The 24,812-nt window shown below is 39.6% G+C and overlaps 1 protein-coding gene across 1 annotated transcript in view; it reads left to right on the forward strand.

The window, feature by feature from the left end:
- The first annotated feature begins 239 nt into the window (after positions 1 to 239).
- MUC2 (mucin 2, oligomeric mucus/gel-forming) overlaps positions 240 to 24,812 on the forward strand; it is an 87,271-nt gene continuing 62,698 nt past the window's right edge. Inside the window, exons 1-19 of the mRNA XM_089523094.1 lie at positions 240 to 309; positions 1,444 to 1,708; positions 4,427 to 4,541; positions 6,162 to 6,252; positions 6,829 to 6,938; positions 8,077 to 8,293; positions 9,747 to 9,872; positions 10,508 to 10,625; positions 11,673 to 11,811; positions 12,979 to 13,089; positions 14,955 to 15,024; positions 16,018 to 16,155; positions 16,345 to 16,509; positions 16,795 to 16,889; positions 19,019 to 19,149; positions 19,691 to 19,911; positions 21,944 to 22,044; positions 22,735 to 22,886; positions 23,061 to 23,199. Of these exons, the coding sequence (XP_089379220.1) occupies positions 240 to 309; positions 1,444 to 1,708; positions 4,427 to 4,541; positions 6,162 to 6,252; positions 6,829 to 6,938; positions 8,077 to 8,293; positions 9,747 to 9,872; positions 10,508 to 10,625; positions 11,673 to 11,811; positions 12,979 to 13,089; positions 14,955 to 15,024; positions 16,018 to 16,155; positions 16,345 to 16,509; positions 16,795 to 16,889; positions 19,019 to 19,149; positions 19,691 to 19,911; positions 21,944 to 22,044; positions 22,735 to 22,886; positions 23,061 to 23,199 (2,574 nt within the window). The remainder of the gene's footprint in view (positions 310 to 1,443; positions 1,709 to 4,426; positions 4,542 to 6,161; positions 6,253 to 6,828; positions 6,939 to 8,076; positions 8,294 to 9,746; positions 9,873 to 10,507; positions 10,626 to 11,672; positions 11,812 to 12,978; positions 13,090 to 14,954; positions 15,025 to 16,017; positions 16,156 to 16,344; positions 16,510 to 16,794; positions 16,890 to 19,018; positions 19,150 to 19,690; positions 19,912 to 21,943; positions 22,045 to 22,734; positions 22,887 to 23,060; positions 23,200 to 24,812) is intronic.

The following is a 24,812-nucleotide window of genomic DNA, read 5'->3' on the forward strand; positions in this document are numbered from 1 at the left end:
GCAATAAAAAAAAGACAATTGCATGATAACTGAATCAATATTATACTATTTCCTGAATGGTAGACTATAGGTATTACAATGAAAATTTCAGCCTGTTTACTTTCTAATCTCTGCAAATATTGACCCCTCCTTCTTCTCTCCACCTTTCATCCCCTTCCCTCTGATGACATGAATTGCATCAAGGGGCATTATATAAAGAAAAGCTCCCAAAGGGCTTCTGTCGTTCCCTCTTAGCGACCATGGGGCTAAGGCTAACCAGCCTCTTAATACTATGGCTGGCTGTTTGCTACGCAAATCAAGTTAAACAAGGTAAGACTTTTAAAGAAGATGCTGTGCAGTTGTCCAGTGGAGAACCTAAGAAACATCCATTGGCTGTGGCCATGTGCACAAAAACCAAATGCATCCATTTGTTCAGCTTATTAGAAGGACTTTGAAGGATATGAAAATTATTTCTGTGTAGTGAGCACTGGATGCTCCAGTTCCCTGCTTGCAACAGATACTATTTTAGGTTATTTGAATTAATATGCTAGCAGTGTTAATGTACAGATAATTCTGTCTCAGATTATGTGGACTAGGGAAAGAGAGAAATGTTTTATCAGATTGTTTTAATGTCCTTTTCAGAACTATGACACTAATTCTGAATTTTCCATTGAAGTTCAAATGTCATATAGAGCAGAATCTTCTTTGTCAAGTTGAAGGCTTTCATGGCCGGCAGCCATAGTTTTTTGTGGTTTTTTTGGGCTATGTGGCCATGTTTTAGAAGAGTTTATTCCTGATGTTTCGCCAGCATCTGTGGCTGGCATTTTCTGAAGATGCAAGCCACAGATGCTGGTGAAACGTTAGGAATAAGCTCTTCTAGAACATGGCCATATAACCTGAAAAACTCACAAAAAACTAAGAATCTTCTTTCTTTGGAAGGAAAAGCTTAGTGGTTCTGTGATTTGTGAACAGCATCTTGAGTCTGTGGCATATTTGGTGGAGGAAATTTACATTGATTAATAACATAAATAATTAGAAATGCCTATGTGAGTGATAGCAACTGGACTCAAAACAATTCAGCAGTTTTTCATGCCCTCTGCTATCCTGGGAATCTTAGAAATAGAAATAAGTCGCACATTGGCTTCAATAAGAGGCAGCACATCTTGCCCAAAGGTACCAATGTTTCATAGCTTTACAGTGATGCTTTTGCTATGTCTGCAGTCTTGACTGAGAAGAGAGTATAATTTTTTTCAGTTTAAGTTTACCTATCACTTGAGATGTTGCAATCAAAAATTATAACAACAAAACCCCAACATTTCAATGGAACATTTGATACATAGAGGTGACCTCTCCCCTTCCAAAAACAGAGTTATTTTTACTGAATTGCATAAGCATCATTCTTTTTCTTTGTGGCTTCATGATTGCACTTAAAGGTTACTTTGCCCTCATTCTTCATCACTACAGGAAGAAATCCTAACCACAGCCAATATGTCTGCAGTACTTGGGGGAACAACCATTTCAAAACCTTTGACGGTGATTTTTACCAGTTTCCTGGTGTCTGTGAATACAACTTTGTTTCCGACTGCCGAGAGTCTTACAAGGAGTTCTCTGTCCACATCCAGCGTGAACTGAATGACCAAGGGCACCCTGGCATCCAATATGTCCTTGTCACAGTTAAGGATGTTGCAATCTATCTCACTCAAACATTGGTTGTGGTGAATGGGCAAATGTAAGTTCTTCTGTTATTATACTTCTGACGCACGCAGCCTTAAGTACTCAGCTCATATACTAATTATTGAAGCAAAATACACACAGCGATTAGTGTAGTGGTTTGAGCATTGGACTATGACTCTATAAATCAAGGTATGATTCCCCTCTTGGCTAAGGAAACTCATTGGGTGACCCTGGGTGAGTCACATGCTGTCAGGACCAGAAAGCCCCATGATAGATTCGCCTTAGGATCGCCACAAGTCTGAAATGACTTGTAGGCACACAACAGTAACAAAGCAACCATGTCTAGTGGACAATATTTTATCTCCAATATCAGAGGCAGTATTGGTTAGGAGGAACTTCAAGTGAGAGGATGCAGTTGCTTTCAAGCCTTGCCCATGGACTTTCTGTAAGCCTTTTTCTTACACTGTCAGAACTACAGACTCCCAACAGCCAAAACAAGTGTGACAGACTTGTATTGTGTGGCAACTCAATACTTTCAGGCCATCTTGGGCAGTGTTACCACTGAAATTTTGTCTTAAGCAAAGTTCAAAGCAAATTTGGAGTTTATTGGGTGAAGTTCTTGGGGACTTCAAGTGGGATAAAAAAAAAGGTACATTTAGCAGCAAGGTACTCTACATATCCCTAGGTTGTCACCAGCTTCCAATTAAAACAAAACTTGAAGTAAATGTATGCATTCTCACTCAGGCAAAACACTTGGGAAACTTCAACAGATGCCAAAAGAGTTCTGTTTAATTTCTCAGAGGGATTTTGTTTATCTTGCCTCCTACTACTGATGACATGGTTTCCCAAAAATATTATTAAAAACAGAATATAACAACTACATGGCAATTTCTCTCCCTGTTGGAAAACAATATAATGCTATTTCAATTGTAATTTCCTTAACATTACTACTAATAGGCATCGTGTTGCAATCCCATCCTGCACTGTAGGCTAAAGTTATAAAGCACTATTTTTTAAAATGAAAAGGGTTATGTAAACTAGGCACAATAGTAAAAAAACCCAACAATATAATGCACAATACAGGATCGTTAATTTACTGTAGTACTAAATAGCAATTTCCATAGTTGCTAGCTGGCATTTCTCATCCCTTTCATCTACTAACAGTTTATACAGGGCAGCCTCCTTCATTCTATTTTAGTTTAACAGCTTCATTTTGTTCATCCTCACAAAACATTTGTGAATGTAATCCTACTCTATAGGTGGGGAAGAGAGGCTAAGCAATAGTGGTTCATTCAAGGCCATTCAAGTGAGTCCATGGCTATGCTGGGACTTTCATGCTGATCTGTTAGATCCAAACCCACCAGTGGATCACCGTGATTCACTATGGGTCATTGGGATATCCTGGTCATTGCCCTCAATCTGTCTCTCCTGGCTTCCTCCTGTTTCACTGAACATACAGAGCATATGCTTGGTCCTGTGAAGAAGTTTTCTTATACTTCAATGGTTATCACAAAAGATGTCCCCTTGCTCATTCTGGATATAAAACAGGGAAGAGCAAATGTCAGCACAATTCTCTAAGTGTGTTTTTGCCCCAGGGAAAAGACCCACACAGCCAGTGCATTGGCTAATTTTGGGCTTATAAATTGTAGGCTGCACCTACATTGCTGGATTAATGCAGTTTCACAACACTTTAACTGCTATGGCTCAATGCTATACAATTCTGGAATTTATAGTTTTGTGAGAAATGTAGCCTTCTCTGTCAGAGATCTCTGGTGCCACAACATACTACAAGTCCAAGGATTCCATAGGACGGTGCCATGACAGTTAAAGTGGTGTCATACTGCATTAATTCTGCAGTGTGGCAGCTGCCTTTGCTGTTTTGCATTACTTAGGCATAGCATAGTGAGATAGATTATGACAGCCTTATTCCTCTTGGAGTAGTAATTGCAATGTGGAGGACTTTCCTCTCTACATTATGGAATTTAAAATCCATGCCAAATGTTGTGTAATTGGCTTAAGGAGATAGATTCCTTCTCATGTAGAGTGTTACACATTTTATTTTTCCTGCATTCTGACCTGTTCCACTGCTTTTAGACTTATCATTTTGTTCTGCATTAAAATTTCAGAAAAATAGAAAAATAGCTACACAATAGGATCTCACTCTGGAAGAATGATTTAGGTCTAATCTGCACTGCAGAAATAGTGACGTTTGACACTGCTTTCACGGCCATGGCTCAATGCTATGGAATTAGGAGAAATGTAGTTTTATGAGACAGTTAGCCTTCTTTGTCAGAGAGCTCTGGTGCCACAAAATGCTACAAATCCCATAATTCCATAGCATAGATCTCTTGTACTTGTTCACACTTCCTTAGAGCTTTACCTGTCCTCTTTATTTTGATGCCTAAATTGTATTTCTAAATGCTCAAATGGCATTTTAAATTATTGCAATACTAGAAATTTGGGGACTGAAAGAAAATTTCATTTGGTGGACTAGCATTCATGTCAGAATTGCACACATTTTGCCCCTGCACCCCCATAGCACTCCTGGAGAAACATAGTAAACTTTAAAAGACCATGAATAGAATTCTGCTGCAGTTGGCTTATTCATATTAAATGCCGCTAAGATGAATAGGACTAGGAATGAAATGTAAATGCTTGCTAAATTCTACAAATTTATCATTTCCTCCTTCCTCAACTCCTCCTGGAACTGCAGTGTTGGAATTGCAGTGCCACAGAATGTAATGAATGTTCAATGTGACCTTCTTCTCTCTAGTGCAAAAACTCCATACCACAATTCTGGCCTTCTCATTGAGAAGAATGAGATAGCTACCAAAGTCTATGCCAGAACTGGTCTGCAGCTGATATGGAACAGAGAGGATGCCTTGATGGTATGTATGTGTGGCCACTCATGGCCAATAGCTTCCATGTCAGAGGATCCACTGTGAATTTTAATATGGATGTTAAAGGTGTTGTCCTTTAATAGATTCAGCACCTTGGACAATGTGTTTACAGTTTGGACTAAAACTTGGAGTGGATTCACTATCCTACTAACCCTGGAACCCACCAACTGCCACTGAGTGTGGCTTTTGACTTGTATTAACATGCTGGTGTACCCTTCATGATGCAATGGCAAACCACCTCAGGATATTCCTTGCCTATGAAAACTCTTTGGAGCTGCCATAAGTCAACAGGAAACACACACACACAGCCTTCATGACTGAGGCCCAGAACACATTACAAACTGATTGATTTCTTGTGTTCCTGTCTAGTGGCTATCCAAGAGTACTTCTTGAATGAAACTGTTGATATCAAGGGAAAGCAGATGAACCTTCTCAGTGATTGCTCCACAACTGAGGAATTGAGGAACAATTCATGGTTGACTATAGGCCTTCTTATCACCAGCCAATGCCAGTGGTTATAGGCTTTATGGTTCAGGAGCAGAATTCATAAACACATGCTGACAGGAGCTAATGGGAGAGATATTAGAATAAGACTGTCCTAGATACTAAGCCCAGTCCAATTCCATGCAGGCAGCAAACACTTTTTTTGGTTCTGTGTTCCAGTAGGTGGAATTAATGCTAGTGGGGCGAGATAACTTCAACAGTAATATTGTAATCTGTTGCAGTTCAAAGGATGCTCTCTGTAGTATATCTCAGAAAAGCTCCACTTCAGGAAATCTGCATCTATTTTGCAAATAGATGCAAAAAAAATGAAAGTTTTGTGAGAAGTTTTATGTTCCCTGTTTTTCAAGTCCACTACCCTTTTAAATACTCTTTCTAGAGAATTGTCCTGCTTATCATGCTAGTCTTTATTTAGAAGCCTCGTATCTCATTAACAGAGCTCAGGTAGAACTGGAAAAAGTTACATTTGAGGTTAAAACTCTCAGAATTGCCTTGTCAGTGTGGTCAGTAGTTAGTCTACCTTGGGATTCTGTGAGTTGTAACCCCAAAACAAAATTTCAAAAACTCTTCGGCACAGATGCTGTATGGATGGGATTACACTGCTAAATGTATCTCCATTTAGACTTTAAAAGGTCTTCTGGAACCTCCTTAAAACTCTCTTGTTGTTCCTGGAAACAACTAGAAAAACCATTTCCTACACTTCCTCCATCCCTGATTTAAAGCTCTACTGATTTAAAGTAGAGATGGAAAAGATCTGTGCTTGGCATGGTGAAGTAACATGTATCCTAATAGTTTAAGTGTAAGGCATGAGAGTCAAAGTCGCATAGTGGTTTGAGTGTTGGACCACTACTCTGGAGACCAGGGTTTGACTCCTGGCTCAACCATGAAACTCCCTGGGTGACCTTGGGCAAGTCACATGCTCTAAGCTTCAAGCAGGAAGGCAATGGCAAACCTCCAAACAAGTCTTGCCAAGAAAACCCCACAATAGGTTTGTCTTAGGGTTGCCATAAGTTGGAAACGACTTGAAAGCACATACCACCAACAAAATTATATCCTGCTTTGCTGCAATTATTGAGATGTTCTTATGGTTTTGCTTTTTCAATTTAGGTTGAGCTTGACATCAAGTTTCAAAACTATACATGTGGTCTTTGTGGGGATTATAATGGCCAGCCAATCTACAATGAATTCATCTCCAATGGTATGTGAGATTAAAATACTTAGAAATACCTGTTATGAATTGCAGAATATGAAACACACTCCCTCAGAGTGTGGTGGAGTCTTCTTCTTTGGAGGTGTTTGAACAGAGGATGGTCGGCCATATCATGGGGGTCTTGTGCTTGTGTCTTCCTGCACAGCAGGGGGTTGGACTTAATGGCCCTTAAAGTCTCTTCCAACTCTATGAAATTTACAATGCAGAAATTACAATCAAGCCAATGTTTACAGTACTGGACTGTTTGAAATGCATAGAAACATTATAAATTTATATTCTTAGGAAACTGGTCCATAAGGGTGAAATAAATTCTGTATTGATGTTGTGAACAATCTCGTTTAAACCATGTGGTCTTCTGGATCACCTCTGTTTTCTCAAAGTACCTTATATAGCATTGATAATTGACTGATGTGATATCTTGATGATTCCTTGTCACCCACCCTGTTTAATCACCAGGGCCAGCAGTCATAAACTAGAAAAGAGGGTCATATCAAGTCAGATGGTGATTTACTTAAATATTTATTTGGCACCTATAAAGTCTCCTTTGTTTCCTCTTTTTTATAGGACTGACATACAACCCAATCACATTTGGGAACCTACAAAAAATTCATAACCCCAAAGCAGAATGTGAAGACCCTGATGAAACAAAAACTGTACAGCAATGCCATAAGCATGTAAGTCTTAATAACTAAACCGAACAATTCACCAGGCAGAAAAATCAGCTTGTTTTGCAGGGAAAAGTGTGGGATATGCAATAACGTAGGAACATAATTATGTTCCCTGTTTATTATTTGGTGTGGAAGCATTAATTAGAGGACAGGAAAGCAAGAAGATTTGTCTATGTAGACTTAGCCTTGTGTGTAAAGCATGGAATCTTCTTTGAGTGTGTGTATGTGCTCTGCAAGAAGGTGGCATATCAAGCAGATTTGGTATGTGCAAGTGCACATTAAAATTAAATGCAAGCAGTCTGTAGTTCTGAAACTGTTATTGGACTGTATCTCTCATTATTCCTTACTATTTACTGTGCTGGAGGTGTTTGATGAGAGTTGCAGTCTAATAACATCTGGAGGGCCAGAAGTTGACCACCCCAGTCTAAATAAATGCATCTTCTCTCTGAAGATCTCCAAGACAAATGGGACTATAGTACATCTAGTTGTTGATCTAAGCTACAGCAGACCCATCAGATCTATGGAAGTTATGTGAGTGTTGACTTGGCAAGCTGCCATGGATACAGTGGGCCTACTGTAGTCAGAATTACCAATTATATTTAACCCCTAGTGACCTAAAATTCCTTTGCAAGAAGAAAACTACAGCTCACTTCAGTAAAGAAATGACATTGAGTTCAGAGCCACTGTCAAATATCTTCAGTCATGCTGTTATGAAAAATAACACTTAAGGGTGAGATAGAATTTCCCTATGCTAGACATTTAATGTTACAGAACTAAACTCATATGTAAGCATTTATACATGATTGCTTTTCAGATGCTCTCCTTGATCATGTTGATCAATTTCTTGTTGGAAATACTCAACCATATTCTTTAGATAGTACTTCAGAATCTTGAAACCAGAGGATAGAAAAGCTTCTTTGAGGAACCATAGTTCCAGAATCCCCCAGCTAGCATGCCAGCTGGGTTGTTAGCTGGGAAATTTGAGGCATTGTGGCTCCCTAAGGGTAACTGCTCTAAGCTCTGTTTGAATCAAGGATTTAGCTATGTTATTTTAACTAGGCATGTTTGTTACAATTCCTTCAGAGACAGCTTTGGAAAAAAGCATTATTAGGGTCTGTTAAACTCTTATTTCTTTCCTTTCCAGCGTGATGAGTGTATGAAGTTGTTGACTTCTTCAGCCTTTGAAGACTGTCAGTCCCGCTTGAATTTGGAGCAATATATTCAAGCCTGTATGCAGGACAGGTGTGCTTGTCAGAAAACAGAGGACTCCTTCTGTCTTTGCAGCACCATCTCAGAGTTTTCCCGTCAGTGTTCCCATGCTGGAGGAAAGCCTCAGAACTGGAGAACACCTGAATTGTGTCGTAAGTCCCTAACCAGCTCATAGAAGATGCAGCCAGCCACAGTCAACAGTGCAGGGACACATTCCTCCTTAAATTCATATAATTCCAAATAGCCCTTGATCTTCTTTCATTGCAGCTCCTCCAGAATGTCCAAAAGCCTGAGGATTTAGCAGGAGTTATAGATGTCATTTTTCAGGGGGTTCAGATATCAAAACAACATTCTTCTTGTCCTGTTATTTGTCTTGTGGATTTCACAAGGGAATAACTGAAAAACCCACTACAGCATGTGATTTCCTTCTCTTCTGGGAGTTTCCAACAACTGATCTTCATTCCCTCATTAGATTTCTGGCTACCAGATTCAAGATTTCTTCTCCCCATTTCATTTGCCATCATAGTGTTAAAGTGATAGAGATTTTTTTTAAAAAAGGTGTGTGAGACACAGATTGTGGACACCTGGGAGAATGGGGATGAGAGATGGGGGAAGGTGTTGACAACATGAATTGGATGGCTGTGTGAGGGGGATGGAGGAAAACTACACCCACACCACAGCATAACCTCACTTCAAGTAGGAGACAAGAGCATCTGAAAAGAAATAGATTAAGGGTAGCACTAAACACTGTCACAACCAGCAACAAACTAAGGCTAAAATGTTGGAATATTTAGGACACAGCTGGATGCAGGGTCAAAACAACTATTACAGGGTGTGAAACCCAGAAATGGAAAACCCTGGGGCTATGTTTACTGGACCTACTGGGTGGCCTATGTGTGTCCTTAGTCAAGTATCCAACCAGCATCAGAGGAAATCTGGAGATCTGATTTCCTTCTCCTTCCACTTCTTTAGTAGTGAGAGTTTTTATGAAAGCAGTGTCTGAATAAGTGCTTTTCACTTGAGATTCAAAGAGACGTAAAACAGAAAACTAAGGAAGCTGAGTGCTTAACTCTCACTGAAATATATGCAAATTATGATTACAGTTGTCCAGATAGTCTTTCTTTGGATTCTACTCTCATCACATTTGATAAGAGAAAGTTATGCAAATGTTAAACAATATCAGGACACACACAGCATCTCTCTTGCTCTCCCTCCCTCCCTCAAGCTGTCTTCTCTATTTTACACACACATGCTTACACACATGTACACACATCAAATTTTGACTCTCTGGATTTCTTTTGTTTTCACTGAGAAACTGAAAAATTTGTTTAAAAGTCTCAGTGACAAAAGTAGTAAACCTTCTCTTCATCTGTTGGGTATGCTTTGATTGAGAGTTCCTGCATAGCAGGGGGTTGGACTGGATGGCCCTTGTGGTCTCTTCCAACTCTGTAATTCTATGATTTGAGTAAACAATGTTTTCACTGATACTAGCCGAGGTACCTCATTACCACCATTTTATCTCTCTTCTTTTCCTCTCTATTAGTATGTGTCCATAGGCTAGAGTCTGTGTCTCCTAGTCAGTGCCTACTTCTTTTATTATTTCAGCTATCTCATGTCCTGGAAACATGGTCTACTTGGAAAGTGGCTCACCTTGTATGGACACCTGTTCACATCTGGATATCAGCAGACTATGTGAAGAGCACTATATGGATGGCTGTTTCTGCCCAGAAGGTAATAATTTCAGTGTGGCATGGTAGATATAGCAGTGTGCTTAGATATGGCAAACCTTTTTCAGCTGGATGGCTATCCCTTTCAGTTGGATGGCTATGGCCATATTGCTAACCTACCCCTTGAGGTTATTCTAGTGTAATGTTATTTTAAGCACACATGGTAGGACACAGGCTTTATTAAAGTCAATACAACTAATTCTGAGTTCATTTCAATTATTACCATGTGGGTTTTGTTTTGGAAAATATACATCATCCAACAATTCTTCCTGGTTTAATAGTGATCTGAGGGACAGACTAGATATTATGCTTAGATCATGCTTAGCCATAGCACACAGGTTTCCTCACCTATGTGTTTTTCATTTAACCTGCTGCAGTTTGTGATTGGTCGTTGCATTTTGGGATTGGTTATAAGAGATACATGTCTCAAGTCTCAAGGTTGAGGCATGTATCTCTGATGAAATCCAGTTTTAAGAGTTGAAACAGGTTAATTTCAGGGAATACATATTTCCTTTAATATCTAGTACAGCCGCAAATCTCTCTTAGTTCCATGCAGACCTCTTGCCTTGTAAATGGGTTCAGATTTGCAGCCAATGAACCAAGAAAATCTTACTACTACTACTACTATTATTCTTGCAGGCACTGTATATGATGACATCATGGGCAAAGGCTGTGTACCCACAAGCAAATGCCACTGTAAAAGTCAAGGCAATGTATTTTCTCCTGGTCAAAACATCACAAATGAGTGTGAAAGCTGGTAAGCGAGCCTGTGTTTATACTGCATCACCTTTTCTTTGGTAATAAATTGGGGCAGAATGTGCTAACTTAGAGTTGACAGATTTTAGAAGAATGGAGAATGTCAAATGCAAATTATCATCCTAATGTCTCCTTTGCACAATCAGACGCTTTCATAGGCTCAACACACCAAACATGATCAAATGAATCTGGTGTATTACATATTTATTAGAAAAGGAAACAAACATTTCCCAGCATCACCTCTCAGATCAAAATGAGGGGGAATTATTTACGGATTCTAAATAGCTGTACTCTGAATTTTACAGCAGAGTTCAGTAGTACTTTCTAGCTTCAACAAAGAAAACTTTTTTTCTGAAAGAGGGCTACTTAACTGCTTATGAAAATCAGTTGAGGCTAAAGCTTTTAACTACAACCAGCAAACTGAAAGTTACCATGGTGGTCCATAAAAACAGAGCAAAATCCAAAATCTACAAATGGGCAACACCTCTATTAGGTCCAAATAAAATTACTTAATTTGAGATAGGCTTTTGAGTTTTCTGTACTCTTCATGAGGCCCAGAAGTGAAAAGAGGGAAGGGGGAGCATGGAATCCCCAAATTTAGGCTACATATTTAAGCCATATCGTTCATAGTTAAATTAAGCCTCAAGTCTGGGAATGTAAGTCTGATGGCTCTCTGGTAGTTGGGCAGTTATAAGATGATACTTAGCAATAGTTCCTGGGATGAAGACAAAATTGTGGGCTCCTATTTATGGAAATACAAGGTTGACATCAGTTCAGATACCTGCCTCTTAACTTAGGCACAACACACAGGTTTCTGGGGTGGCATGGACAGAATAAGATACATTTTAGACACCACCAGTCATCCTAACTGCTCTCATGAACTTCAGGATTTATTTGTTTTCTAGTAATTGGAAAGTGGTTATATTATTAGGTGGACAGAACTTTCAACTTCCAGCTTGCTTCTTGGATGCAGAGATTTTTAGTACAGTTTCTCAGCTGCTGTGTCTGACACTAATTGTTTGATTCCTATTGCATTCTGTCTTCACAGCGTTTGTGAATCAGGTAGATGGGTATGCCAGGACTTACCCTGTCCAAGTACATGTGCACTGGAGGGTGGAGCTCACATTACCACTTTTGATGGGAAGAAATACACCTTCCACGGAGACTGTTACTATGTTTTGACTAAGGTATAAGTATTGACCATTTCAACACTGGGCAATTTAAAAAAAACAACAATTAGAAGAACATTTGCAGTTGAACATGTATTTAAATATGAATCTCTAATTTTCTCTCAAAAGAATCATTTCTGCACATAATGGCCAAGACTCTCCATAGCAATAGCAATAACAAATACATTTCTATACAGTTTATCAGTGAACTAGTACTCCCCAAGCAGTTTACCATGTGTAAGCCAATTGCCCCCAACAAACTGGGTACTCATTCTACCGACCTATGAAAGGATGGAAGGCTGAGTAGACTTTGGAGCCCTGCCTGGGATCGAACTGACAACCTTGTGGCTGCAGTGCAGGCATTTAACCACTGCAGCACCAGGGATCTCTGGTGGCCACCCAGGCTCCCTGGTACTGGAAGGACATGTAACTCTGCAAGTCACAACTCTATCACTTTTCCTGTGTGCATAACCTACTTCCCTATTGTCAGCACATCCCCATGGCTATTTAAGGTCTGGGGAGGGGGTGGCCAGGCAGCCTTTCTGTAATCAGAAGCACAAAGGCAACATCAGCCTGCCAAACCTAAAGTGCGGAGAAGGGACTGCAGCAGGAAGATAGGTCCCATGGATGCGAATGAAACGATGGATAGTTCCTTCTGCAGTAAACATTGACATATGCAGGCTGTGAGTGTCAATAGCAATAGGAACACAACATTTGTAAGTATGGTGATGAGGTGACAAATTTAGTTTTAATTATGGTTGTGGAGTGACAAAGGTAAGAGAAAGGATTTCTATTTCTATTTCAGCATTTCTATTTCTCTTCACACTTACAGCCTATTTATAAAAGTCAGTTCATAGGGACTTCACTCCATGTATCTGAGGAGTAGTGCTACCAACTTCATTCTTTCTCTCAGTTAGGCTCAAAAGTACTATAAGATCCCTTTGCACATTCAGTAGGATTATCAAATGGGGATTTTCGGTCAGGTACACTCAAATATTTTCCTAAAGAAGAGTAAATACTTTTCCTTTTATATGGAACATGGTCACTGGAATTTGACATCTTTAAGAGAAACTGGGTTGATTATTTTAAAATCAATATCTCATGTCAGTCTTTCTGTGGAAGGGAAGGGGTTTGTGGGAGGAGGAATGGACCACACTTATCATATTTGTTCTTTTCTATTTGCAGAGCAGCAAAAATGACTCACATGTCCTCTTGGCAGAACTGGGCCCATGTAGTTCTACAGATAAGCAGACATGCCTAAAGACGGTTGTATTGCTCATAGATCACAAACAAAATGTAAGTTGAATGCACATATTGATGCCATGGCTAAGGCCTATACTAAAAAGATGAGGTCAAATCAAACAAATAATCGCTTGAAGCCAAATCCAATCAAATGTTGTTTCAAGATGGCCCTCTCTTCAACACCCATGGTATTTGGGAGGACAATATTGCATTTTTTCCTAGCTGTTAATTTTGTCAAGACAATTGTGTGTACGTAGATGGACAGAAAGACAGATGTGTGTGTGTGCGCGCATGTATGTATTACGAAAATACAGTTAATATATAATTTTGCCATTCTAAGATTTTTATCCATTATTCAAGCCTTTGAATTAGATACTATTGTTGATTGTCAAATATGCTAAAACTGAAACCAAACAATAAAACCCACTTTAACTTTCAAACAAAGATACTCTACTTTGCTTAGTACCTTTTTACCTGCTTACCTGAGTACCTCTTTTGTGCCAAACCCACATCACAATTGCATTTTGGGCTCTGTTTATTTTGCTTTATTTCCTTTTACACCCTTTGTTATTTTTTACAGTCACAATTGTAAAACATATTGATCGTGTTCCAGTGCACATCATAAACTTTTTATAAGGTGTCATTAGCCAACTTAAGTTAAATGCCATGGATTTAATGAGTCATTTTTTAACATTATATCCTCATGATGCCTGTTGCATTGTATACTTATGCACGACTCAGCTCCTGGTTATCAAAAAGTGTGCAGTGTAGATCTGAACCAGTTTTGGTTCTTTTTCGCTATCTTAATTCTTTTCAAGAGAACACTTAAATGTATAGTTCTAGTAAAAGCTTCTTAACAAAGATTCTCCATCACTTAAAAAAAATCCTCCAAGGTTAATTCAAGGAAATCTTGATATTGAAGCACATTTCATACTGGCTTAAAAGGTGATATGTCTACCTGCTCAAAGGCTATCAGTCTCACTTGGTAAACATGGATCAAGAACAAATAAATTAATTAAAAGCATCTAGATATGGCGTGATGCCTCTACTCCCAGGTCTTGGGAAAATGGAGAATAAGCTGAGAGTGTACAGCAGCCTTAAAACTGAAAATGAACAGACCGAAACTATATGAATGCAGTCATATTTAAAAGTTGTCAATTTTTTGTTGTTGTTATTTGGTGAACATATTTTATTCTGCTCTAATAATTTTTGGCCAAAAACTTACACTGTCAGATGTATCTATGATGAGGGAGCTCTGTCATTGTACTGTATTGAGAGAGCACTACAATGAGAGTGGCAGGTGGAGAGATTCCTTGGGGTTCTGCCACAACTGTTTCTTTCATCATGCTCTATGCCTGGGGCAGCACTGCAGTTGCCATTTCTCAGTGCTCCAACTTACAGTGCCTCAGAAACCCTATGGTGTGGGCACTACCTGGCTCAAGTGGTTGGTTTTACAGTCTCATAAATACTGGATGCCAACTAATCTGTTTGGATGATTTTAAAGTACATTGGTGAATATGCAGCTGCAACCAACTGTGGTTAAACAAATCACATCATGCATCATTTGATTAAGGAGACTATCATAAGTTTTTCAATTTGCTCTTCAGAGATTCACATATATATTAATTGCCTTCCTTTTTTTTTAAAAAAAAAATCTGTCCTGCAATCCATATCGTTTTGTGTGTGTGTGTGCGCGTGTGTGTGTATGTATTTTCCCCCTTTCCTCAGATTCATGGGATGCTGCATAACCTGTTCTTCACATTTGTATAACTAGCGGAAGAATGCTGTTAGGGTTCCATATTTATATGATAAAATGTTGGATTTTTTTTTGGACAGTTGTTATGGTTCATTTAAGATGGCATCCCCCTATCTATAAGAAATAGAAATCCCACTAAAATAGTTTCTGTTTTTCTTCACAGGTTCTAGTTTTCAAATCCGATGGCACTGTATTGCTGAATGAAATGGAGATTCACTTGCCTCATGTAGCAGGTGAGGAAGGAAGCCATTCTCATTCTCTCTCACTATCCTCATGTATACCCTAAGATAATGGTTCTACAAATCCTCCAGATGAGGACCTTGTGTTTTAAGCTTTTAGTTAAATAAATGGCTCAGGGATGGCTCAGATATGGGCTGGGATTAAATGAAATGGCACACTGAGAAGTTTATGAGAAACTGTACTCCACAATTAGCAAGAAAAAAAGTACTTTTCTCATTGTCTAATGACTCTTTCCCCATCCTCTTTTGTTTTCTACTTTCCTCCTCCCCTATTCACCTTAAGGAGAAATAGGGCTAACCTAGCTAGCATGGTTTGTGTGTTGGACTATGACTCTAGAGATCAGGGTTCAATTCCCCACTCAGTCATGGAAACCTACTGAGTTTATCAAATGGGAGGAATTTCTCTGAAATTTGAATGAAAAGAGAGTGGTGCCAGAACGCATTCACTTAAAGTTGTTAGTTTAGCGCAATTACATGAATGCGCATTGTGTTCAAACTGGCTTCCCATTGCCCGAAAATAGCATGCCATTGCCTGAATTTGAGTGTGGCAGTCTATCACGCAATAACGTGAAACTACATGATTGCATTCGGACTGACTTCCCATTGCCCGAATTTGCGTGTAGTGGGTTATCGCACAATAACGTTAAACCCCATGATTGCGTTCAGATTGCCATTGGATTATACTTCCAATTTCCCTTGTCTGATAAACTCCTCAGTCACACACTGAGACCCAGAAAACCCTGTGATAGGTTCACCTTCGGGTTGCCATAAGTTGGAAATGACTTGAACAACAACAACAGCAACAAAACATCTAACTGATCTAGCTTTCCTTGTCGGCCTTACAGCTCTGACAGAGTTGTTCTCAAGTGCAAATGGTAGCTTATATGAACATCCAAAATAACATAAGATGGATACGATGTAACAGTTAAATAAAGAAATACATGAATTGCAGTTTGACAGGAAATGTTGTTTTTCCTTGTTTTCCAGCCAGCTTCTCAATTTTCCAGCCATCTTCCTACTATCATATTGTACACACCTATTTTGGCCTCAAGCTGCAGATCCAGTTGGCTCCAGTTATGCAGTTGTTTGCCGTTGTTGATCAGTCTGCCAAGGGAATACTTCAAGGTAAGTATGAATTTAAGTTAGGATTGTTAATTATGGACAGGAGATACTGGTTGGTATGAAGAATACTTATAGTTAAAAAATCTCAGTCTGTAATGCATTGTTCATTGCTTACTCTTGCCATTTTACCAATCAATGAAGTCATGTGTTAAACTATACAGATAAAATTAACTTTATTATTTTTATTAATAGGTCTTTGTGGAAATTTCAATGGAATAGAAAGTGATGATTTCAAAACATCAGGTGGATTGGTTGAAGCAACAGGGGCTTCCTTTGCTAATACCTGGAAAGCACAGGCCAGCTGTACTGACAAGGTGGATTCTTGGGAACATCCTTGCACTCTTAGTGTTGAAAATGGTAAGCAGAGGTGGCTTTCATTTTTAAATACTGCAGTTATGTTCTAACCAGTATTCAGGATTCAAACCCTGAAATGATACAGTATCTGATCACATCAATAAGGGAATTTCAACCCTATATACTACCATGGTCCAATCCCCCAGAGAGTACATAAAGTACTCTTCTGATTTCATTCAATTATATTACAAAGGTCACCAGGATAATCTGCATACTAGAACACATGGGACGAGGCATCACATGATGCAGTAGTTGTTAGTGACATTTAATTTTCCTTCATTGTTACAGAAAATTATGCTGAATTTTGGTGCTCTTTATTGAAAAGTACAGAATCTGCTTTTGCCAGGTGTCACTCAGTCATTGATCCAGCAGATTATTACAAGGTATGTGGTTGCATGGGTCTTTTCATTTTCAGGGACATGTATGAAATGAAAAGCAGTGGTGTGCAAAGCAAGGTCTGCAGATCTCAAATTATTTTCCATAGTGTTTAGAGGATAGAATATCTGTCATGACTCCTAGGTCAATGTCCTCCTTATGCCCCTCACTGGTCAATGACAGACTCAGAGGAAGCACTTTAGATGGCTCCACATGGTCCTGAGCATTTTCTCTCTGGAATTATCTTTCCACTGATATCAGGCAAACATCTACAGACTGAATTTTAAAGCATACTTCCTCAACAAATACTTCACATTTCCCATTCCTCCTCCTTATGTTTGTAACTGATTTTGACCTATGTTCATACAGTTGGCCCTTGAGGGTCACCATAAGTCAGAAATGACTTGGAGGTACACAACAACAACAACAACAACAACAACAACAAAAAGCTCTAATCCTGGGGAAAGAGCAGGATCTTCTGTGGAAGAAATAAAAATAATTACTTATAGTGGAGAGTTAAGTTTCAGACACAACCAAGGTTTGCATTCTTTTATTTAAAATATATGAACTAAAATCAACTCCACAATAGTGAAAAGACCTATAGAAGCTATAGAGGCCATGAGACAGAGAGCTTTATAAATCACATTTAGGGGCCTTGAAATACTCTGTAGATTTTTTTTTTTAATAGCAAATCACCATGCCACAAAACAAACTCTTTTAGTGTTCTTTTTACCACCAAAAACCATTTGCTGTGGCCTATGTGGCATGAGAGGCATTACAGTCCATGCCATGTGAGCATAGACTCTTTGCACTTGTGTGTACATATGTTTGTGTAGGTAATGACTGTAGACATTCCCACATGGCAAAAATAAAACTGATTTAATTATTAGAGCTTAGAGAACTCTAGCCCTGATCCATCATCACAGATATGATACTTTCAGAGCAAGGGTGGGCCATTTTTTGTATCACCAGATGTTGATAAACTGCAAATCCTAGCATTCTTCACCAGTGATTGTGGTAGTTGGGCTCCTGAGAGTTGGAGTTTGATAACATTTAGAAAGCTGTGCAATTCCAATCCTTACATCAGGAAAATCACTGTTATTAGAGGCAGCCCAACTATGGCTTTTTTAAAATGAGTTCTTTCCCACCATGGAAGAGAGGCAGAAGGTAACCATAAAATAATTAGCTTTTAATTGTTTCATGGGGACAAAAAAAAAAGAAGGTTCACATATGCTACTGCTAATGAAAGGAGTAGCTTTCAGTGTATAATTTCCACCAAATCCCCCAGAATAGTTTTTAAGGTGGCAGGGGGGTGCAGCAACACTGACCAGAAGGTTATTAATTTAGCCTACTTGCAAGTACTTATGAGAGGAGAGCAAATTACTTTCCTCACCCATTATCACTGAAATATCCTTAAATATGAAGATTCTTACAAGCACAATGTGTACTTAGAAGTGCTCTCCATGTGTTCAGTGGATCTTAGTCTCAAGTAAGGGTGCATAACATAGATGGCAGGTATCTTTTGTTATTAGACAATAACAACAATAATAGCTGTGTTAATATTTCATAAGGACTGATTTCACACATTTCTGGTTGGTAATTCCTGAAGAGGCTTGGCTCTCTAGGACAGTTGACTAGTATTTCCAGATCATTACAGAGAGGAAGCTCAGTACCCCAGTTTAGTCATGGTGGTCATACCATTTTCTGGGGTCCATGCTTCATCAAAAATGTAACAATGTATTGAGTGTCTCAGCCCCGAGACATACAGGCCAAAAGGGGCGTGGTGCACAGCATCCATATGGTCTGGAACCCTAGTATGTAATGGCGGCAGCCTGATGGCCTGTCCACACGGGTGCCGCCATCTTTACATAAGGGACGGACAGCATCTGCAAGTTGCTGCGTGTCCGTGACATCACGAGTGTACCAGGCACCGCAGGAAGAACCCGGACATACCAGGTTCTTTTTACTCCGGAGGGACATTGCGCTGTTTGGCGGCTGCGGCATCCCTCCAAAGTTAAAATGGGCACCTGCAGACTGCCATTTTTGAGAGGTCTGTACTGCACCTCAGTGCTGTCATGCCAACTGACACTTTGTCATCCAAGTATAAATGGCAATTCTCTGATTATTTATATTTCAGCGTTGCAAGTATGATACCTGCAACTGTAACTCCCATGAAGAATGTTTGTGTGCAGTGCTATCATCTTATGCAAGAGCCTGTGCTGCCAAAGGAGTCATGTTATGGGGCTGGAGAGATAAGATCTGCAGTAAGTATCTATTTCTCCATTCTTGCTCGAATGAAGGACAAAATCTTCTGAGTAAAACTATATTAACTTTAATGTTTTACAACTTTAAAAGGGTTAATAAGAACAATAAGAGGGTAACCTCATTTACCAATAGGGCTTTTGGAACATGTACAACAATATATATTATTTGGGTTTGCCTAGTCTGAGAAAAACACCATGAATTCAGAAGAACTCAATAATGAAGTTCTGAATGATGAGATTTCTACAATATAGCCTAAGGAGGGGATGCTAGGGAATGTTACTAGTTGCAAGTCATTTATGCCTTCTTGTCATTTTATGTTAATATGCCAGCTGCATCATCTAGTTAATAATACATATTCCCGTTCCTTTGTTTAATTGTTGCTCCTTCCAAACATGCTAATATTTCTTCATTGAAAGCATCAGAAATAAAATTTGGATGGCATGCACTGAATTGTCTTTTAAAAATAGCTGAGCTGATGCATGTCCCTTTCCTCCTTCTGCTTAAAATGTTTTAATGTATTATCTTTTTCTCTTAATTCAGACAGCGAAGTGTCTTCTTGCCCAGCCACCCAGGTTTTCCGTTACAATATGAACACTTGTCAGCAAACCTGCCGCTCTCTGTCGGAGGGTGATAAGCAGTGCTTGCAAGGCTTCACTCCAGTGGATGGCTGTGGCTGCCCTGATAATACTTATTTGAATGAGAAAGACAATTGTGTGCCAGTTTCTAAATGCCCATGCTATTACAATGGCAAATATGTGCAGGCTGGTGAGGCTGTCATGAATCAGGAGGCACGCTGGTATGTTAAAGTCATGATTTATTGCCTTTCTGATAAGATGGTTGCATGGATATTCACTGTAAAGTTTTAGGCTTTATTAGGGTTGCACTACATCACAGGTGGACAACTGCTGGAGGTTACTCTGTAGGGTTAGGAGAACACTACACTGGCCATCTGTGGAACCTTGGGGAGCCACATCCTCTATAGCACACCACACTACACTACACCACACTCCCAGATTCTGGAGCCTTTTTTGTTCTTCCCCCAATGCTCTCCACAAGTACATCAGGAACAATTTCACCATATTCATGTGTTCCCCTGAGCTGTTCTGTGCCCAGGAGAGTTAATTTCTTCTTTCAAAAAAGGCCTTTTCTGGATCTCAAGTTATTATTATTGTTGTTGTTGTTGCTATTATTAAACTTTATTTATATAGTGCTGTAGATTTACAGAGGGGTGGGGTAAGGGCAACAATATGTCAACATTGGGAGCCATTTTGTTCTAATTTTTAGAAAACATTGGGAGGGGCTAGGGTACGTCAAAAACTACCCCAGGAGCTGCATGTGGCCTATACACTACACACCCCCACCCCTGCAATACATCATTTGCATCTTTAAAGGAAGGAGTATGTTGTGATTATGCTTCTGTGTGAATTCTTGGGATAATTTGGGAAGCCATAATCATAAGCAAAAAATGGTTCTCTTTTATCTACCATGTATTTGTAATGGGTAATTGGAAGGTTCCTGAAAATGTGCTTTTTAATCATCTCAACTGTATGTTTTAACTTGTTTTTAAAATGTTGTTGGCAGTTTAATTCAATTTTAATGTATACTGCTGCATGTTTAACTGTAGTGTACTTTAATTTACCTCGAGTCTCTGTTTAGGAGTCCCTTACTGAAAAACATTAGGCAAGAAATGGATGAGTTTGTTTTATATTTTGTTCAGTTTTCCACCTTGAGTCCACTTTGAGAGGAAAGTGGGATAAGAAGAGTATAGCATCTACTATGTATATGAAATGATTGTTTAACAGAAATGACACTAGCTTTTTTAAAATTTAGGAATATATTTTTAATTATTATTATTAGTAATATATAAATGCAAAATGTATATAGCTTTCTTCTATCTTATGCTTTATTTCTATCGTGTATTCCTGCCTAGTGTTTGCAAAAATGGAAAGTTCCAGTGTGTATCAGTGGGACCAACAGAACATGGCAAGTATAAAATTATTTTTCAGCTTGAATAATCTTGTACAGTTGGCCCTTCCCTTATGCAGGGATCCGTTCCAGAGCGCCCCCCCCCCCCCCGTGTAAGGGAAACACCGTGTATGCTTGAGCCCCATTGAAAACAATGGGGCTCATGCATACAGCATGGCATGCGTGCCGTTGCTTCTTATGTCATGCGGCTTCAGTGTAAGCTGAAAGCCGTGCATGGCATACCTGCATATTACGCGGGCGTACTGTATATGACTTTCTTTTCTGGTGGTGAGGAGGAATTCTTTGCCAAGTTGGCTTAGGCTGAAGGGTATATACTTCTAAAAATACATTATGTTTCCCAGCCTTCAACTGCCCATGCTTTAGAGACACAGAATTCTGCCCAATGATATTTCACAACAAAATAGCTGCCTTAAGTTTCTCATATAATAGGGCCATCATGTACATGTGTATTAGTATTAAGGCTCACTGAATCCTTAAAGAAATGCAGCCATAGTCTAGAATTCTGCCTATGGATGACCACATTTCTTGGCTCCTGAGAAGACTTCTCCACATGTAGCTGATAAGTCTTACTTGGGTGCTAATAACCATTCAGAGGCAAAGTGTTCCACTCAAAGCAGCATACCTTTCTCTCTCTCAGTATGCATGGCATACATAGGTAAAAGTGTCTGCATTTGTACAGTGAATGTTGCAAGGTTTTGCAAGTGCCAGCCATTCCATTACCTTAAACACCAAGTTTTCTCTCTCTGATGTTTTAATTTCTCTAATGTTTATGAAAATTCATCCAACAGAAAGTTTTATATTTATTTCACAGAATGTTCAAACAATAAGATATATTTCAACTGCAGCGACATGGGCTCCTGGTCTTCCCAAACACCACTACAGCTTACCTGCCAAACGCTGGGCACTGATCATGTAAGCCTTTGTCTTCTTTTCATTGGAACATTAAGTTAAACTATTCCCCCCTTTATTGCTGACTAACAGTAACACTGTTTCTTCCACCTCTAAAACACCCCCCCCCCCCAATTTTAATTTAGCGTATTTTTTCTTTAAAGAAAATACTCAGGCACAATGTAGAAATGCAAAAGAATAAAAGAACAATGAATGAGATGCACTTGTGCTATGATCAAGGATTAGAAGTTTATGGGTTGAAATTGGTTTTGAAAATGCCCTTCCTCTCTCCATTCATAAGCAGCAGCAGGGGCCCTTTCCAGCGCTGACCAGCTGCACAGGGCACAGGGGAGACATGTAACTGCATGACACGTCTTGCTTGCTTGATGTACAATCTTGGCCATTGTGTCTTTACCAGTGGTTTTCTGTCAAATGAATGCAGAAAGTTGAACTCCCTCCCTCCCTCCCTCCCTTGTCCCCACTTTCTTGCTCAGTCTTTGCTAAAATAAATAAACTTTTGGCCACTTCATATTTCAAAATGGGGCCACCATCTCACTTAACCAGTAATAAGAACAGTTGAGTAATGGGTTTTGAAAGGTAAAAGTAAATCTCATTTGGCTGCATGAAAAGTACATAACTATCTGTGAAATAAACAGATTCTGATGGACCTACTCATGAAACAGGGATGTGATATTATTTTTGCTTCTTATTTAGTTCCAGACAGGGTGTATCTCAGGATGTTTCTGTCCTGATGGATTGATTGATGATGGCAATGGGCTATGTGTTAAAGAAGAGGATTGTCCGTGCATTCATAACAAGGAATTTTATCCCACTGGGCATAAAATAAAAGTGGATTGCAACACATGGTAAGATCTTCTTTTTCTATTAGTTGCACTAATAATAGTTATACATGTGTGAATTCACCACACACTTGATATGTAAGCCGCTGGCCATTTGATTGTTTCAGAGTTGCCTTATACTTTAGTACTATTGTAGAGAACAGTTCTTATTCATGTACTTCTTTTTTCCACAATCTCTAGTACTTGCCAGAAAGGAAGCTGGAGATGTACCACCAATGTGTGTTATGGCACATGTATCATTTACGGAAGTGGCCATTACATTACCTTTGATGGAAAAAACTATGACTTTGATGGTAACTGTGAATATGTGGCTGCACAGGTAATTTTCACCGACAAACCAAAATGCGGTGGGGTTGTTCTGCTGGTGGAAAGGCTTCCACTGCTGGATACAGTGGGAAGGAGGTAGTACACATCCCACCCTGCAGCTTCTTGTGAACCCTCCAAACCAGTACAGGGAGAGCCTAGGACAGTGATGGCGAACCACTGAGTTCCCATAAAAGACATTCCAGTACTTAGTGTTATCTGATGCCAGGGGCAGGACTTCCGGGGGGGGGGGGGGACTTCTGCCTTCTGGAGGCAGGACATCTGGGGTGGGACTTCTTCCTTCAGTCCTCCCGGGCCTTCAGCTGCCTCTCCTGGGATGGCTGGGAAGAGGAGGAACAGGCAAGTGCCTGTACCTCCTCTTCTCCACCTCCATATGCCCTGAAACATGGCTTCACACGCCTTATCTGGCATGCGTGCCATAGGTTCACCACCATTGGCCTAGGAAATCCATGAAATCCATCCAGGCTGTGGCAAGTTCAAATGGCTGTAGCAGGATGAGAGAGGGACAAAGTTCTGTAACACAAGTGGATGCATACTAGTGTGATCTTTGATGCACACCTTTGTTACACAGTCCCATAACATCTGACTCATGTTCAAAGTTTATGTCTATCTGGCTTCTTAAACATCTCTCAGAATCTCATTCCATGAAATCATTTCACCTAGCATTGTAGCACCTGAAATTATCCATGTTCATTTTCCCATACATCTGTGAGGGAAATTTAATTTAGGCAGGATATAGACTGCCCAAAAACGGCGGCCTGCCACCACCTAGTTTTGGTCCACAGAAAAGCCTCAGCCTCCAGACCACAGGACTTCCCCGCAGACCAAAAAGAGCCCACGAAAAATGGGTTCCTCTTGTGATGCCATTATGATGTCGCAGTGTGTCAATGGTGCACTCACAACATCACAATGGTGCTGCGATGTGCAGACGCTATGCATCCGGCACATAACAATGGCAGTGCACTCCTGTACAGAGCACCACCATTATGACGCCCTCGTCACATGCGAGGGGTGGGGGGCGTCTAGAAGCGCCACCTCTCGCACGGGACGAGGGCATCCTATCCCGTCCATCTGGACTGGGTCTAGGAGAATTAAAATGATGAACATTTGATTCAGGGATAGGATTGTTAATCCCTCCTGATGTTGTCCAACTACATTTCTTAGAAGCCGATCACCAGCATGCTTTATGTAGAGGAACACTGGGAGCTGCAGTTCAACAATATGTGGAGCATTACACTTTGCCCACTCCTGATTTAAAGATTCTTTATATATTTATTTTATTAAAGTATTTCTATCCTGCCCTATATCATGTGATCTCAGTAAAATTAATATTAAAGTATATTTGATATTACGGTTTAGAAAATTAAACCAAAAAAAAAATAAAATAATTTAAACAGACTAAAACATATTAAACAATCTGACAAATTGAAAACAGGTGATGAAGGTCAAAACCATTTAAAAACATAATAATCTTCATTTTTTGATGCTTCTGTAAGCAATGCCTATATATGTGTGAATGAGAGATCTAGTTAATGAATACACCTGCAAAATAGAAGGGAACTGTTGCAACCCCTGCTTTTTATCAATATAACTCCAAATTAGTTGCAC

The sequence above is a fragment of the Sceloporus occidentalis genome, unplaced genomic scaffold (genome assembly GCF_023333645.1).
Source record: "Sceloporus occidentalis isolate IW3139 unplaced genomic scaffold, rSceOcc1.0.p SCAF_4, whole genome shotgun sequence".
In the NCBI taxonomy this organism is placed as follows: Eukaryota; Metazoa; Chordata; class Lepidosauria; order Squamata; family Phrynosomatidae; genus Sceloporus; species Sceloporus occidentalis.